The sequence below is a fragment of the Vespa crabro genome, chromosome 20, assembly GCF_910589235.1.
Source record: "Vespa crabro chromosome 20, iyVesCrab1.2, whole genome shotgun sequence".
NCBI classification, from domain to species: domain Eukaryota; kingdom Metazoa; phylum Arthropoda; class Insecta; order Hymenoptera; family Vespidae; genus Vespa; species Vespa crabro.
This window is the reverse complement of record NC_060974.1, coordinates 3,663,962-3,682,050: the sequence shown is the minus strand read 5'-3', so window position 1 is coordinate 3,682,050 and position 18,089 is coordinate 3,663,962. Positions and strand designations below refer to the sequence as shown.

The window sequence follows — 18,089 nt, the reverse complement described above, 5'->3', positions numbered from 1 at the left end:
TCTTTTTTTCTTTTTTTTTTTTTTTTTTTTCTTTAATACTTTGTTTACCAACCATTGTTGAAGTTTACTAATTAATATTAGTATTAGTCAAATCTATAAAAAAAACTAAACTTGTGAATAAAATTCAATCAATAGAATACAAAAAAAAAAAGAAAAAAAAGGAAAAAAAAAAATAAACCAATGTCAGCCTTAAAAGAAGATTTTAAACTGTTTGTTTATCAAACAAATAATTATCATAGAACATTTCATCGTCCAATAACAACATATTAATATTTAAATTCATCAATTCTAAATTATCATCGTCAATATAGAAATCCTCTATAGAGCTATTTATTGAATGATCCTGAAATAATGAAATATAAATATAAATTACGTTGGAATAATTTCTAATGAATTATTATCATTGTACTTACAGCCTTACGTATCGGTAATTTGCCCAATTGCAAATTATTTCCTAATTTTGGATGTGGAAATGTAGCTGGTAAAGAACGTCGTCTTTGTAATGACATTTTATTATTACAGGCCTTGCAATTATTATCTAATGTCGATGGAAAGGGCAATTGAAAATCATGCTTTTCATCAATCGATATTGGTGAAAAGAATTCTTTGGATGAAATTTCATTGGATACTTTTTTATTATTAGGTTCTATCGTATCAGAATTATGAATTGGATTTTTGAAACGTCGAATAATTTTTTCATATTTTCCATCTTCACTCATAAAATTATTCATATCAGTCTTAGAGTCATAAACATTATTTTCCAATGTTTCAATATCGATAGACATATTTTTATTTAATAAAGATGATCTACATATATAGTCCATTTTCTTTTTAGTTTTTATTTCTTCTATATCATCGGTATAAGTCAAATCGTATGCTTTGTCGATAAAAGGTTTATTAATGTACGTGTTCTTTGTTATATTATTATTATTATTATAAGATTGTGAAGGTAAGCATGATGTAATCGCATCATTTTGAGTAGACGTCGAACAAATTATTTCAGTTGCTCGATCTAATGCATCTTTCAGAACTTGTAACGAGTTATTTTTATTATACACTATTTCCTCCGATTCAGGTATATTTTCAATAAGTACCCTATTATTTTGCACATTTTTTTCTATAAAAATAAAAATAAATATATTTCATTATAATATTACCTATTATTAAAAGTATTGCAATTTTTTTATAATATACATATATATATATATTTCTTTATCACTTATATATATTTAAAGTAAAAAGAAAAAATTTATATTATATTATATTATTTCAATAAGTATTATTATTTTGCACATTTTTTTCTATAAAAATAAAAATAAATATATTTTTTATTATAATATTACCTATTATTAAAAGTATTGCAATTTTTTAATAAAATATATATATATATATATATATATATATATATATATATATATAATCCTTTATCACAAACCTGATTTTTTATTTGTATTAAATATTTCTGAATGTTTTATGATATCTAATTTCGTAGAAATATTTTCAGAACTTTCTTCAGATGTTTGCTGTTAATTAAATTAAAAGATTAATATATCGATGTCAATTTAGTTCATTAAATATTAATCTTAGATAACGTTGATACCACTTCATTTTTGTCCTCTTTCCTCATTTTCGATATACAAATTTCTTTTTCTTTTTTCCATAAGGATGATTCGAAAAAGTTTTGAGGATCTGGGATTAGTACCCGTGGTTGCATTATTGCATTTTTAATATTGGCAGGCATCTGCGAGTAAGGTTGCTATATGAAGAAGAAAAAGAAGAAGAAGAATATTGATATAAAAAAAAAAAAAAAAAAATTAACCGATAATAAACATCATTGTCGTCATAAAAACATTTAATGATAAATAGAGAAACAAAAAAAAAAAAAGAAAAGAAAAAAGAATTATTCATGCAAAAAATACTTTGCGAGTTGCTTGACTCGGTGATACGTAAGATGAATCATATGAGCCAGGAGATTTGTTAAATTTTGGTTCTAAACATGTTTTATGACTTGCGGGTTTATGCGGCTCGTAATCTTTACTTTTCACTTTGGACAATAGCTCCGTGTCCTTAATCGAATCTATTGGAATAAAATAAATATTTAAAGGATTTTATTCTAAGTTTAAACATTTTCTTTTAAAATTTATATTGCTATTACTTCTTAAACTTTGTCTTTGTTGATACAATTGTGGCGAACGGATACCATTAAAAAAACGTTCTCTTCTATTAGCAAGAAGTTCTTTAAGACGTTGCAAATTGAGACGTGCATTTACATCAATTGGAATATCTTCGACAAGATCGTTAACACCAAGGGATGACGATGATATTGAGCTATTATCAGATTCCGAAAGATTTTTAGGTATTATTACTTTTTTATTTAAATTATTCGATGTCATAGACTTTTTCATTTGTTGAGACTTTCTAAATGTATTGAACGATTTTAGTTTCGACATGTCCACATCCACATTGTTACTTTTCTTTTTTATTTCTTTATTTTCTCGATCCAAAGAATACAATTCATTTTCTTCATGATTATCGTAAAAATCCTTCGATGGTTCATTTTGAATTAAAGTATTTTTTATATTGGTGGTACTATTAGGTAAGTCTATGGTAACTTCGGAGTCACATGTACGAATCTTAGTTCTCGTAGGATCCAAATATTGTTTAGTTTTGATAGAATTCAAATATTCCTTACTTTTCGTAGGATCCAAAATTTTCATATTTGTCGTAAGATCCAAACATTCTTCGGTTAAATTAGTTTGTGAAGGGATTTTATGATGATCTGTTTTAATTGATTTTTCGACAATTGGTGTTACAATTGTCTTATTTATTTCTGTTTTGTCCTTTTTGCATTCATCGACATATACGGGATCCTTATGCTCGTATTGTATCTAAAATTATGATTATGACGATGATATCAACAACAATAATAATAATAATAATAATTATAATGGTCTAAAAAAATTAATTAAATCAATTGCAAGTAGATCAAACTCACCTCAAGACTTTGCAACAATCTACGTATTTTATTAATATCGATATTTCGTTTGGCGATATCAATTTGCAAAGCAATTTCTAATAAACTATTAATTAAAGGTATGGAATTGCATAAATCTATGGGAATACTATGTTTCAATTGTAAATACTGTTTCTTGACTTCTGTTATGTCGCAGCCACTCCATGGTACATGCACTGTTAAACAATTGAACATACGTAAAAATATGATAACGTAATAAAAAATATAATGATGAAAAATATAACAAAAAAAAAGAAAAAAAAAATAAAAAAACAAAAAATAAAAAAAAAAAAAAAAAAGAATTAGAAAACAAACGAGAATCATAATTTCTAATTTATTTTTCAAACTATTTATATATTCCATATAAATCTTATAAATATAAATTAGTACAATGGTACTAACATTAGTCTCATTCAGGCAAACTACATTACTAATTAAATAAAATGCAAAGCTTACTCGTGCACATTTCCCATATAAGTAAGGCAAGCCCATAAACGTCGCTCTCTTTGCAAGATATACCAGAAAATAATTCCGGTGCTTGCCATCTAAATATTTCACTACGTAAAATATCCTCGTACTCTTGTTTGGGCTTTGGCTACAATAGAACATAAAAAAAAAAAAAAAAGAAAAGAGAGAAAAAAGAAGAAGAAGAAGAAGAAGAAGAGGAAGATGAAAAATTAAAAGCAGAAAAAATAAAAGAAAAGAAATAAATTAATAGAAAACAAAAACAAAAAAAAAAAAACAAATCAACGAATGAATCATCTTGCAAAAAAGAACAAAAGAAAACAAAACAAAGAGCAAACAAGAAGGAACAAAAAAAAGAGAGAGAGAGGAGGAGGAGGAGGTTGGGAGAGAAATGAAAAATAAAAAAAAAAAAAAAAAGAAGAAGGGCTCTCTGTGAGAGACAGAAATTCCATCTAATTCATGGTCATGCCATTTAATTAAAATCCATTTGAACGACTTTCGTGAATCCAAATTATTCTCTACCGGTCTACCTAGATCCCGCATTTTAAGTTTCATCCGGCACCGTTGCAATAAACCTCGGTCATGGTAGAACGATTTTATACAGAAATCTACATTTCGTAGGAAACTAACAATGGTGTACACTGTTGTGTCCAGAGTTTCCTGCATTTCAACGTCGGTGCTGGGTGCGTCATGTGAATCACGGAAATGACGTATATACTGTACAACCACCACCATCACCATCACTACTACCACCTCCACCTCCTCCTCTTCCTCCTCCTATTCCTCCTACTCCTCCTACTCCTCCTACTCCTCCACCTCCTCATCCTCATTCACTGTTATCCCATTAAATCTTTCCTATTAACAAAGCTATTTCTCTTCGTTGTAACGCAGCGGGCGCAACTACCGATTAAAAACAAAGAAAATAGGACGATGAAAAAAAAAAAAAAGAAAAAAAAAAAAATAATAAAATTCTATTCTATTTTCATATACAGGGTGTATCTGATTTGACTGTACAACCCGATATATTATGATAATGAATTTGCGATGAGATCTTTTCTTTTTTTCTCTGTTCTTTTTCTTCTTTTTCTTTTTTTTTTTTTTTTGTGTATGTGTGTGTACATGTATACATTTTTTTTTATATATCTTTTTTATAATTTTACATATCTCCCCTTTTTTTCTTTCTTTCTTTCTTTCTTTCTTTTTTGAGATACATACGAGGCATATATATACCTTAATATATTGAAACAATATTGTTTATATTTTCGTTGATATTGTTGACTTTTATATCGTTAAAGAAAAAAAAAAAACAGATGTCCAATAATCTTTTTTGTTTTTGTTTTTGTTTTGTAAAGAATAGAGAGGATTCACGAATGAAAAAAAAAAAAAAAAAAAAAAAAAAAAAAAAAAAAAAAAAAAAAAAAAGAACTAAAAAAGAAAAAACTGAAAAAGAAAAAGATAATATTAAAAAATGGCTTACTTTAGCCAAATTGATTGCCAATTCCCATCCTGCTAGTTTAACAGTTTCGCCAAAGGCGAGATAAACGCAATGCGAACTAATAGCACTATGAACGTAACCACGCATGTGTGCATGCCTAAGTGCATCAGCCAGTTTACCGGCGAACCTTGCCATCTCTCGAACGGAAATTCGTTCGCCTTGCTCGTGCATGTAATTGTAAAGGGTACAGTCAACAGGTTCGAGAATCGATACGAGCCCGTAATCCTCCGTATGCGTCATCGCCATTAACATCACTATGTTTGGATGTCGAATTTTTCTAAAATGAGGAGTAAAAAAAAAGGGGAAAAAGAAAAAGAAATTCAGAAAACAGTCGTTAACATTTCAATTGGAATTTTTACAAATTGTGCAAAGAGAGAGAAATGTATATATATAGATATATATATATATTAGAATTTATTTGTGATATCATTTAACGTGAAATATTATTTATTTATCAAGATGATATATATATGTCTAAAATTTGTAAGTCCATTGTGATTCTAAGATATCGTCTGGTCACGTTTATCACGTAAATATATCCGTGCTCAAAATGAAATATTAGTTTTTCAACATTTCAAAAAAAAAATAAAATAATATATATATATATATATATATATATATATATATATATATATATATATATATCAAAAGTAAATGCTTAAAATATCTGTCTAGAGTCATGAGATATAATGATACTGAAAGTGAATTTTTTTTTCTTTTTTTTTTTTTTTTTAGTATTTCAATTCAAATTTTATATATACCTAAATGAATATATTTAAAATTTGTAATAATGGATTACGTCATACGTCGTATGACGGATCTGTTTGAAATACATTGTATTATAACAAAAGAATAAAAATTATATCTATCGAAAGAAAAACTTTTGTAAAATTTGTAATAATTATTTATGAATTTTGAGAATCAAATTGTGCAATGGGATCTGTTTGCTGAAAGTGAAAAAATATTTCTAATTAATATTTCAATTTAAATTTTATTACAATCATGAGAGATAAAAAGAGAAAGAGAGAGATATTTAAAATTCATAGACATGGATTCTTAGTTATCATTTGATGATCACTAGATGATAGTAATAATGATTGTTGAAAGTGAAATATCGCAATGTAGACTTTCTCACGTTCGATCGAAATCACAAAAGAAAAAGGGAAACTCATAACTTACGTGAGAATTTCCATGTCGGTTTTGACCGCGTTTCGACATTCCGGATGCGTTTGCCTCTTTAACGAGATCCGTGTATTTTCCCATTCGGCATATATCAATTCCAAATATCGATCCTCCGTTCCGGCGACCAAACCAATCTCAAAGATCTCTGAGGCTGTTACGTTTGGTACATCCAATAATAATATCAAATTGTCTTCTACTTCTTCTTCTTCTTCTTCTTCTTGTTGTTGTTGTATCGTTTTTTCCTTGTTACAATTCTTATTATCGTTCTCCACATCTTTACCATTTTCCGTTAACAAACTAATACCACCATTTACGTCTAAATTGTTTTGCGATGTTGCGTCTAACATAGTCGTTGAAAATCTTCGACGATCTACGAACGCTTGTAATGCGTTCCGATAAGATTCACTGAAAGAGAAAAAAAATATATATATATGTGTATACTTATGTGTGGAGATATATATATATATATATATATATATATATATATATATATATATATGGAATAAAGTGAAATAATAAATTTTAATTCGTCATTCGTATGCTTGAGGTTGTCGCTGTTGACAATTTTCAATTTCCCGCCTTTCGATCTTCTTCTTTTTTTGTTTGCTTCCGCCATATTGCTTTTCTTCTCTCTCTCTCTCTTTCTCTCTCTCTCTCTCTCTCTCTCTCTCTATTTCTCTATCTTTGTCATTTATTTAGATATCTCGTAGAAAAGCGGAAAATTTGAAAACACTATAGGAAACACTATAACGCTGTAATATATAGCGATAAAATAATTCACATATTATGCTCGTTATTATCATTGAATTAAATATTGATTCGAAACGTTAAGAATTTAATTAAGAATTTGTTATTAAAATCGCAAAACAGTGATCGATCAATTATCAAATTATAGGATAACAATCGTGATATGTGGATTTCGAACGAAAATGCTTTTTTTTTTTTTTTCTTTTTTTATCATTTCATTATACGACGAAATTTTATTTAAGGGATTTATTTAAAAAGTTGAAAAAGAACAAAAAAAAAAAAAGGGAATTTTTTATTCGATCTTTAAAAAGTTCTGATAGGCTATCGAAATATTATTTGTAATTATCATTAAGCAGTGATTCTCAATCGTAGAATTAAAAATCTTACAGTTACTTTAATTGCGGATTGTAGATATAAATAATTCTTCATTAATATATATATATATATGTATAATTTATAATAATTCTTTTACCAAATGAATTTCTTTTTCGATTTGAACACGTTCGAAAGATTCACAAGGGATAATTCGTGCGATCGTAAAGCAACGGCAATCAATCCTCCCGATAAAAATCATACATTTTATAGAGATTCGTTAAAAAAAAAATTGTTAATTTCTCAAACGAACTTAGTTTTCTCATTCAAACAAGTTCGAAAGATTCTCAAGGGATAATTCGCACGACCGTAAAGCAACGGTAATCAATCTTCGCGATAAAAATCGTAGGTTTAATAGCGATTCTTTAAAAAAAAAAAAAAAAAAAAAAAAAAAAAAAAAAGAAAAGAAAAAAAAAGATTGTTAATTTCTCGAACGTACTTCGTTTTCTCATTCAAACAAGTTCGAAAGATTCTCAAGGGATAATTCGCGCGACCGTAAAGCAACGGTAAATCAAATCCTAGCGATAAAAATCTTTACGTTTGAAAATAATTGATCAAAGAATTCTAAATTTTCCGAATTTACTTAGTTTTTCATTTTACGATTTTAAACAGATTCGAAGGATTATTCACAAGAGATAATACGCAAACGCTCAACGATAAAACGTCTAATAAAATGATCATGAGTTTCAATGAGGTTATGCCGGATTTATATAGAAGGAAAGTAAAAAAAAAAAAGGAGATCGAACTTACGCAACTTCATCGGCACTTTTCGCCCTTTGTCGTCGTTTCTTTGCATTGCAAATCGTCGTATAAGAAATCGACATTTTCTCTCTCTCTCTCTCTCTCTCTCTGCCCCTTTATCTTTCTTTCTTTCTTTCTCTCTCTCTTTGAAATTCTCTTTACTTTCCTTTCATATTAATTCTCTTTTTTTTTTTTCTTTTTTTGTTTTTATTTTTCACTTCTCTGATCTAGCCGAATTATATTTTACTGATGTTAAATTCGATAATCGATCAACGATGGCACCACCGGTTAGCGTTAAACTAAACAAAATTATGGATGAAAACCAATCAGAACAATCGAAATATATTACGTCTTATTGGACCAACGAATATAATTTTCGAGTAAACGTATTATGAAAGGAGTTATCTCATTGGCTCATTTTTATCGTAATTTTTAATTGGCTAATTAGACGATTACCGTTACTTTTTATAAATGTATATGTGTATATGTACATATATATTATGTATATATGTGCAGGGAGAGTTCCTCTTTCCCCTTCACGCCCCCATCCAACAACTGGCAACGGACATTTAGTAAATCGTTATGAGTTACTTACTTCGAAAAGGTTGATTGTCTCGACAAACTACGTCTGCTTCTATCCCGATAGCCAATATCTCTGTAAGTATAAATACAATATATGTATATATAATCCATATTTATAAGAAAGATTAATAATCGATCGGAATTACGTGAGACATTAATAAAAAAGAAATAGAAAAGTATTACAAAATCGTGGATATATATTTTAACGAAACGATGAAATATAAGAGTTTTATATCTTTGAAAAATACGATCGAATGATCAAAAATGATAATGGATTCGTGGTTTGAGCGGAAAGGGAGAGGGATCATTTTAACGATCTCTTTTCGATTTTCATCGAATTAAACGTTCGTTGAGATCATAAACTTTCTCTCAATGTTTTATACCTTTGTCTTGATTATTATTACCTTGTATATATAACTTATGTTACTATGTAACGTTAGAATTTCGTATAGAACTAGTTTCTCATTGTCAGTCTCTCCTCTCTCTCTCTCTCTCACGCACGTACGCACGCACGCACGCACGCACGCACGTACGCACATACACGAACGTATACTCTTATGTATGTTACTTGTGTGTATGTATGTGTGTGTGTGTGTGTGTGTGCGTGTGTATAATTGGTTGCGTATATTATATATACGGAAGACAAGTTGAACTCATTATTAATCCAATTTGCATATGCAGGTTGTATACATTGAAATACATTCATTACTTGAATCTTAATAGAGAAAGTATCAAAGCACATTGGAATATTTAATAAATGTTAATCATGTCCGAGACTTTATTTTCAAGATCCGTATTACTATTATCTAGTGGCTATAGTTGGTACTAATATTAACGGGGATATCTTCTTTTAATGGTAATCAGATACGTGTTGTTACTTTGATTAGAATATTTATATATACATATATTCTATATTCTATATTCTAATATATAGTTTATATATATATATATATCTATATATATATAGATATATATGTATGTATATGTGTATATATTTTATTATATAAATTATATATTATTATGTTTGTATATGTGTCTGTATAAAATTATATAGTTTTATATACTAATACATAATACTACATGCATGTATTTATTTATGAGTATTAATATAAGTATTAATATATGAATTATTTTTACAGAAGAAAATGTAAGAGGAAGATGCACCTGTTCACGTGAGGTTGAAAGAGGAGAAAGATCTTAAGATCTTACGATCTTACGATCGTTATTTATACGTGGCAAGAGATCACGGAGGTCATTCGAGCGAGTCTACGATCTTGAGAAAAGTAGGTAACTGTTAAATTCTTATTCTACTCTATTCTATTCTATTCTATTCTATTCTATTCTATTCTATTCTATTCCATTCTATTCTATTCTATTCTATTCTATTAGAACAGAGACGAAATTTATGTTTTAAGAATGTATTACTTTCTTTTATTATATTTATTTACTTATTTATTTATTTATTTACTTTTTCATAGTTTCAGATCGTAAAATGCGACAGACATTGATCCTCATCGATCCATATTATATAATTTTACATATCGATGTGATTTATTCGTTTTGTTCTTTAGTTTAGGTTTTTTTTTTTTTTTTATTTTTATTTCCTTTTTTATTTTTGTGGTATTACGTTTTTCATTTCGTTCGCAATTAAAAATGGCGCCAAATTCGTTACACTCGTCTCGTCGATTTCATTTCGAATTGTGTGCAACTTTTATTAATATTATTTATTTTTTTATCGATACATATATGCGTGTGTGTGTGTGTGTGTGTGTGTATATAATATATGTGTGCATGTATTTTGAATCAGTGATTTGGATTATTCTATAGAAATTATAAAAGTATGATCGAATTAATAAGATTTTTATTATTGCATCGTTAATAAAAAAATGGACTCGTCCGATAAGAGGTTAACTGAACAAAAACAAAAAACAAATGGACTCGTCCAATCAGAATTCGATTGGAAGAAAAGAAAAAGTGGACTCGTCCAATAAAAACGTTAGTTGAAAAATAATGGACCCGTCGCGAAATATTCAAAGTTACGCGCAGAGATAGTAAAATGCGTTAACGTTATCGCGATAAATATCGATTATTTCGCGCGAAATGCATTGTTTCGTTATTTTCCGGATAAAATAAATAATATCCTGCAACAAATTGTCGTTAGAAAATAAAACAGAATTGCTTTTTTTTTTGTAGGAGATATGAGAAAAAAAATATTTCGAAAGTGAAAATATTCATCCTACTTCGTCGAGGAGATTTTCTTCAGAAAGTTCATTCGTTCGAGTTTGTAAGTATAAATTTTTTATTTCTATTAACTTTTCTATTTTTTTTTCTTTTTTATTCTTTTTTTCAATCTAATCTATCTGTATGTATGTATGTATGTAAATATGTTTGTATTCGTATATATAATGAGTTAAAGAAAGAAATAAGATAGATTCCTTGTAGGAGATAAAAAAAAAAAAAAAAACTTTTTTTTTTCAAATTTCTTATCAACTTTTTTATTTCTTAATTTAATTTGATCTAAATATTTGTGACGAGATAAAAAAAGAAATAAAAAAAAAAAAAAAAAAAAAAAATAAACATTTTTTACAGCAAACAAGAAAAAAAAAATAGAGGTTCCATTTTCATTTTTGAAAAGTTAATAAGAAAAAATAAATGAAAAAGTCGTAAAGAAATTCTTTAAAAATGAAAAAATGTTTTTTTGTTAAGTCTCATTTTAATACATTTTTTTCTTATCACTCAGCATAACCTACAAACATTATCTAACATTTTATATATTCTTTCCAATTACATTTCTTAATTTCATTTGACATAAACAAATGCGACAAATTTTTTTTTTTTTGTTTATAGAAAGTGCTGAGAATTTTATAGAAGTGGAAATATCGTGTATTTTTCTTTTTCTTTTTTCTTTTTTTTTCTTTTTGTAATTTCCTTTCTATTGATTTCTGTTTCAATTTGATCAGTATATATTATATATTAATATATATACTATTTTTATATTTTCTGATCTAATAGAAACTAAATACATATAACAGATTGAAAAGAAAATAAGTATATAGATTTCTTTTACAGATTTTTTGAAAAATGAAGTTCTTATCTTTTAAATAAAAATAAATTAATCCATTACATTAACAAATAAATTTTATTGAATAAAACTTGCAATATCAAAATTTCTAAATTTCACTTTACAAACATTACCTATACCGACACTATATTTTCTTTCTAATTCCATTTCATGATCTAATTTGACCTACATACATATATACGTATATATAATATATACGTATATATATATATATGTATATATACATACATACATCTGACAAATCAAAATAAAATAAAATAAATATAAATATATTTCCTTTTTTACAGGATGAAAAGAATTCTCTAAAAAGAAAAAAGAAAAAAGAAAAAAGAAAAAAGAGGAAAAAAAAAAACAAAAATGAAGAGGAATTTTTATATCATAAATTCATCCAAGTAAGTTAAATAAATTCCATTAATATAAATTTCTTTTCTACCTGTTTCATATATTCGCTTGCAAACATTATCTAACATTATAATTTATTTTTCATTTCAATTTTATCTATATCTAGATATATATACACACACATACACATACACACCCATATATATATATATATATATATATATATATATATGTATGATATAAGATCAGATGAGTGAAATAACAACGGAATCTGTTGTAACGATCTCTAAGTACTTACTTTATTATATTCGAGAAAATGAGGAAGATATGAGAAATACTTCTACATCTATAAAATAATAATAATGCTATCATACATCTAGTGTATCTAAGCTGAGGTAAGGTAAGGAAGTAAGAGAATCGATTCTGGTAACGGTTTTTAAGAAGTAACACGTAAAATCAAAACGACAGAGGCTCTCGTTCTTTTGGGCACACTGAGATAATTAGCCCGTGTCTTCGATACGCTTGAAAATTTTTCGAACATTTATTTTCTAAGGAAAGGTGGAGTAAGGAGGGAAGGTAATGTGGGAATAGAGATTGAGAAATTATTTCCGAGCGTAAAATTTAAAAAAAAAAAAAAAAAAAAAGAGAGAAAAAACGTTCACTTGCTAGCAGAGTACAAAATCAAACAATTCGTTTTACTTGATCACGTTGACATTATTTAGTTTAGTTTTTTTTTCTTTTTCTTTTTTTTTTTTTTTTTTTACGTACGTTGTGTTTAACATACACGCGCGCGTGTGTGTATGTGTATGTGTATGTATAAAATTTAAAAAAAATTTTTAATGTAATAATTCTAAAATATTACTTTTGCATAATGTAATTGTATATACGTATACATAATGTATGATACATGTGAATAATGTATATTATTTGTATGTTAATAATATTTTTGAATTATTATAAGTATAGATATATAATATATATATATATAAACTAATTTTCTATTTCTCTCTAATAATGTTATATGTATATAAAAAAAAAATTATTATATTATTGTACTAATAATATCATATTGATAATATATTAATATTTATATATACTTTAGTGCATATATTATTATTATTATTATTATTATTATTATATAGATATAAGTACTATTGTATATAAGTATTATTATATATATTAAAAATTATAGAAACATTTCAATGGAAAGATCATTTTTATTAATATTGTAATTAACATATTAGATAACAAATAAAATAGAATTTAGAATAGAATGGAATCAAACGAAAGATATTACAGATAAAAAAGGTAGATCATGTTGATTGTTTCAAAATCATTTGTCGTTGATCTTCTCTTAATAACTTTATATAATAGATATTAACAAAATCTTTTATCAATACACATGTATACACACACACACATACACACAGAGAGACGCACATATGTACAAATAAACATAATAATAGATTTAAACCGAGTTTCGTTCTTGTTATCGTTATACTTGACACGAATGTAAACGTCCTTCACCTTTTCAATCATGATGTTATAATGAAAAAAAATATACATAGTTTAATGTTATAAAACCGTTGTACACATGTATATATATATATACATGCAAAGGATAGAACTAACGTTAGATTCTAATGAAAGTGACGGGTGAGCCTGTTACTCCTTCAAAGAATTAATATATATATATATATGTATATATATATATATATATATATTAAAATATAAGAATATATATTCAAATGAATTCGTTAAATGAACAGAAAAAGAGAAAAAGAAAAAAAAAATGAAAGAGAGAGAGAGAGAGAGTTATCGATGAAGAGTTTATAATATGATAAGCTTCATGTATTTTGGTATAAAGGTCACATCTCTCTGTATGATTCAAATTACATGGAAGATGTTGATCTTGTTCTCTTACAAGTAATGTTAAATCTTACGTTGAAAAAGTTACATTGAAAATTATTACAAGTTAATATTTTTTCCTTTATTTATATATAAAAAGTTTTATATTAATTTATAAAAATTTTCTAACTCACACGTACACACACACACACACACACATACATAAACATGCATATATATATATATATATATATATATATATATAATTTGAATTGTAAAGCAATGAATAATTTTGCAATGTAAATAATATCATAAATGATTAATTGTAAGGACTTACTTTCGGAGCCACTTAAATACTCCTAGCATTCCCATAACGTAATTGAAACGGCACAAATTGAATACGTCTTTTTTTAATATGTCGATTATGATATATTTTTAATCGATTGACCGATAATATTTTATTGCGCTTTTTATTTTTTCTTTTTAACTTTAAGGTAGGAGATAGGAATGTTATGAGGAAAAAAAATAAAAACGATAATAAGAAACAGAAGCACGCGTAACGGATCTCCTTCTCCTTGTCTCGCGACACTTCGCGATCGTCTGACAGTACGTTTCCAAACATTTGTTCGCACTACCAACGTTTGCTCTTTTCTCTTTCTCTCTCTCTCTCTCGCTCTCTCTCTCTCTCTCTTCCCCACTTTTATCTACAGTCCACCCCCTCCTCCCCTCCTACCTCTTGCTTATTTGCTCTTCAAGAGAAGTTGTGGGATTTCTGTTGATATTCAGGGATGAAGAGGGGGGAGAGGGCCGATTGGTGGGAGGGAGAGAGGAAGAGAGAGAGAGAAAGAAGTTTAATACTTTTGATTCTTTCTCTCTCTCTCTCTCTATCTCTCTCTGTTACGTAGCTCTTTCTTTCTTTTCTTTTTTTTTTTTTTGTTTTGTTTGTCCTTCCTTATTCTTCATTCTTTGAATTTTAATGCCATTTTTCTTTCTTTTATTATTTTTTTTTTTTTTTTTTTTAGTATTATTATTATTATTATTATTATTCTTTTTTATTTTTTGTGGATTTGTTTGCTTGCGACTTCTCATCCTTTTTCTTTTATTATTCTTTTTTTTTTTTTTATAGCTCTAATTTCAGGTTTTATTCATTCGCATGAGAACCGACAGAGTATTATATCCGTATTGTTTTACACACACACACACACACACACACGTGCGCGTGCATGTATATGTATGTAAATATTTTGTATATATATATATATATTGTGTATTATACTTGACAGTGTGTTTTAATATTTATACGTTCCAGTAAGATGATGATCGTTTAGTATAAGATATATTCATTAAATATGTTTAGTATGTGTTAGCATATGTAATATATATATATATATATAGGTATATTAGATTCTAAGCGATCCTTCCATTTGATAATATTTTTAATATGGATGATACTTCTTTTTTTTTTTTTTTTTTTTATTTATTTTCTTTTTATTCACTCATTTATTTATTTATTTCTTTTTTTTTTTTTTTTTTTTTATTTTTTTTTCTTTTATGTCAAATTTGATATCTCGAGAATTAATTTGATAATTGGATAATGGACGAAGGCGGCATTGTCAGAAAAATGAATTCGATAATTGAATGCATGAAGATAATCGCAAAGAATTAATATTAAACGAATTAATCCGATTAATTCGATATGGAGAGAAATGAATATGAATTAGATTATTCGAACGATAAGGTCAAGATTATTAATATTATTATGTCATATTAATCCTTTTACATTAATTCAACGTCAGAATTAAGACGATACGATTGGATCAATGTTATCAGAATTAATTCATTAACTGGATTAATGTATATTGACATGTTACATTACAATAATAATAATAATAATAATAATAATAATAATAATAATAATAATAATAATAATAATAATAATTGTCAGAATTAATTCGTTCGTTAGATCGATTATATTGCGAATATATAAATAAATTAATAAATTAATTAAATCATTAATAAAAATATATATACATACATATATATATATATATATATATATATATATATATATATATATATATATATATATATAAATTATCACAATCAATTTCAATGCACAGATCAACGTGCAATTGTTCACGAGAATTAATTATGATAATTATATTAGAAATTATAATCGAAATATTCCTTAGGAAAAAAAAAAAGGAAAAAAAAAAACATAAAGAACGTTTCACCTATTGATTAATATGTGTAACACACATATTATATAATGGTTTAGAATATAAAATTGCAATAACGTGTCGTTGTTGTCATAATTCTTAAAAAAAAAAAAAAAAAAAAAAAAACAAAATCTCATTTCTTTTTTATTTTTCTTACTTTTCCGCAGAACTGTATAATACATTTGAAGGCGTTGTTGCGTTGGAATTTATTCATGGCGGCGACGGCGGCGGCTTCCCTTTCAAACTTAACGAGACCGGCTACATTCAACGTTATCTAGTACAATATATAACCGAAAGGAATCACAGGATATATACAGATATATATATATATATATATATATATATATATATATATATGTATATATGTATATATCTGTAAGTACATACATACTTCGGGTATATTGATGATGACGCAGAGAACGAGGAAATTAGGCGAACTGGCTGAGAGTGTACGAATACGAATAGTTTTATAAAACAAGAGGAAACAATGAACGAGTGAGTACTGGACGAAAGCATTTATTTTATCAGGTATAACTTTTATTATTATTATTATTATTATTATTATTATTATTATTATTATTATTATTATTATTATTAATTGAAAAACAAAAAAAAAAACAAAAAAAGCAGATGGGTGAAAAAAAAATTAACATTATACTTATACGTTATAACTTTTCGAGATCTTTTAATAATGACTTACAAACCTTTTATTTTTCTTTTCTTTTTTTTTTTCTTTCTTTCGCTCTCTCTCTCTCTCTTTTTCTCTCTTTGGTTTCCTCTTCGAACTCGAAGATACATTTATTATTGAGACTCTTCTCTTTCCTTCTTTCTACTTGATTGATTGATAAATAATATATTAATTAATTACTTTAAAAAAGGATTATATATATATATATATATATATGAGAATACTATGTGGTAATAGGATAATTTTTTTTTTTTTTTTTTTTAATATAGGCACGATATTATATCCTATTGAAATAATGCGTTGCATCTTTTTGGCCTGACGTTTTTAACTTTTCAAGGTGCTTTCATTTCTTGTTTCACGCAATATTTAAATGCCTCACGACCTTCGTTCCGTTGCTGAGACTACGAAGAAGGAATAAAAGTCAATGTTATTCTATGGTTATTTCACATTTTCGAGCTCGTTACGAAACTGGATTTTTTTTTTTTTTTTTTTTTTTTTTTTTTTATATATATATATATATATGTATATATCATGAATTTAAAATTATTTTCTTTCGAAATGATTTTCGAAAGTCGTTTTATTTAATTAAAATTCTTTTTCTTATTTGTTTTTTTATTTGTTTATTATATATATATATATAATTAATTAATTTATTCGTCTAATGAAAATCCAGCTGTAACAGCGTGAAAATATATTTTTCATTAATTAAGAAAGTATAACAAGGTGGGAGAGTGAAATGGGCTGCCCCTAGAGAACGTTTTCCCATCATGCATCGGTGTATATCAAAGTAAACTTATAATCTGATTACAGGCGCTTGATAAAGATACAGTTATATTATATATGAGAAAATTAATTAAGAAATACTTTTTGTGAGATTAATAAGGGGATTACTTTTGGCATTGCAATATAAATTGTTCGTTAATTTGATGTGATAAAAATTTAGAAATATTTATATTGGAAATATATTTTTCAAATATAAATATTATTCGGGGAGACAAATATTTGGAATATTTTTATAGGTATTATATATTAATGGAGATTATTTATAGGATTATGATGTATATATATATATATATGTAAATGAATAATTTATTTGTTGGATGATACCTTAAATCCTCTCTTAAGGCGATCTTTCATAATCGCTATGAATTCTTTGTAAGACAATTGTCCATCACCATCTTCATCAAATAATGCAAACACTGTATCAATAATATGGGAAGAAAGTACAGATCCGGTGCATATTTTAACGGCACGTTGAAATTCATCTGTAAATAAAAATCATTTTTTTAGCTGTGGACGGATGGAGTGGGGGG

General features: G+C 26.5%; 2 protein-coding genes and 1 long non-coding RNA gene across 9 annotated transcripts in view; 1 reads left to right on the top strand and 2 right to left on the bottom strand.

Moving 5' to 3' along the window:
• Positions 1-183: 183 nt before the first annotated feature.
• LOC124430982 lies at positions 184-14,757 on the bottom strand. Of its 3 annotated transcripts, XM_046978304.1 has the most exons (13): positions 14,207-14,756; positions 8,611-8,670; positions 8,025-8,314; positions 6,153-6,560; positions 4,956-5,250; positions 3,470-3,608; positions 2,996-3,189; positions 2,156-2,888; positions 1,920-2,077; positions 1,601-1,756; positions 1,436-1,523; positions 414-1,117; positions 184-343 (listed from the first exon to the last, which is right to left on the bottom strand). In XM_046978304.1, exons 3-13 carry the CDS (start codon positions 8,096-8,098, stop codon positions 203-205), a joined length of 3,090 nt encoding a protein of 1,029 aa, XP_046834260.1. In that variant the 5' UTR covers positions 8,099-8,314; positions 8,611-8,670; positions 14,207-14,756; the 3' UTR covers positions 184-202. The 3 variants fall into 3 exon arrangements, with proteins under 3 accessions (XP_046834260.1, XP_046834258.1, XP_046834257.1); XM_046978302.1 differs by lacking the exon at positions 8,025-8,314 and having other exon boundaries at positions 1,601-1,741; positions 14,207-14,757; XM_046978301.1 differs by lacking the exon at positions 8,025-8,314 and having other exon boundaries at positions 14,207-14,755.
• LOC124430986 lies at positions 8,322-12,022 on the top strand. Its single transcript, XR_006943886.1, has 4 exons — positions 8,322-8,672; positions 9,737-9,880; positions 10,791-10,881; positions 11,967-12,022. It is a non-coding gene; the product is annotated as an uncharacterized LOC124430986 (long non-coding RNA).
• Positions 14,758-16,746: 1,989 nt separating the features above from the next.
• The window catches only part of LOC124430983 (calcium uptake protein 3, mitochondrial), a 36,533-nt gene continuing 35,190 nt past the window's right edge, over positions 16,747-18,089 (bottom strand). For all 5 annotated transcript variants that reach the window (XM_046978306.1, XM_046978305.1, XM_046978309.1 and 2 more), the window contains 2 exons: positions 17,884-18,041; positions 16,747-17,177 (listed from right to left, as the gene is read on the bottom strand). In XM_046978306.1, coding sequence (XP_046834262.1) covers positions 17,109-17,177; positions 17,884-18,041 — 227 coding nt within the window. In that variant the 3' untranslated portion in view covers positions 16,747-17,108. The remainder of the gene's footprint in view (positions 17,178-17,883; positions 18,042-18,089) is intronic.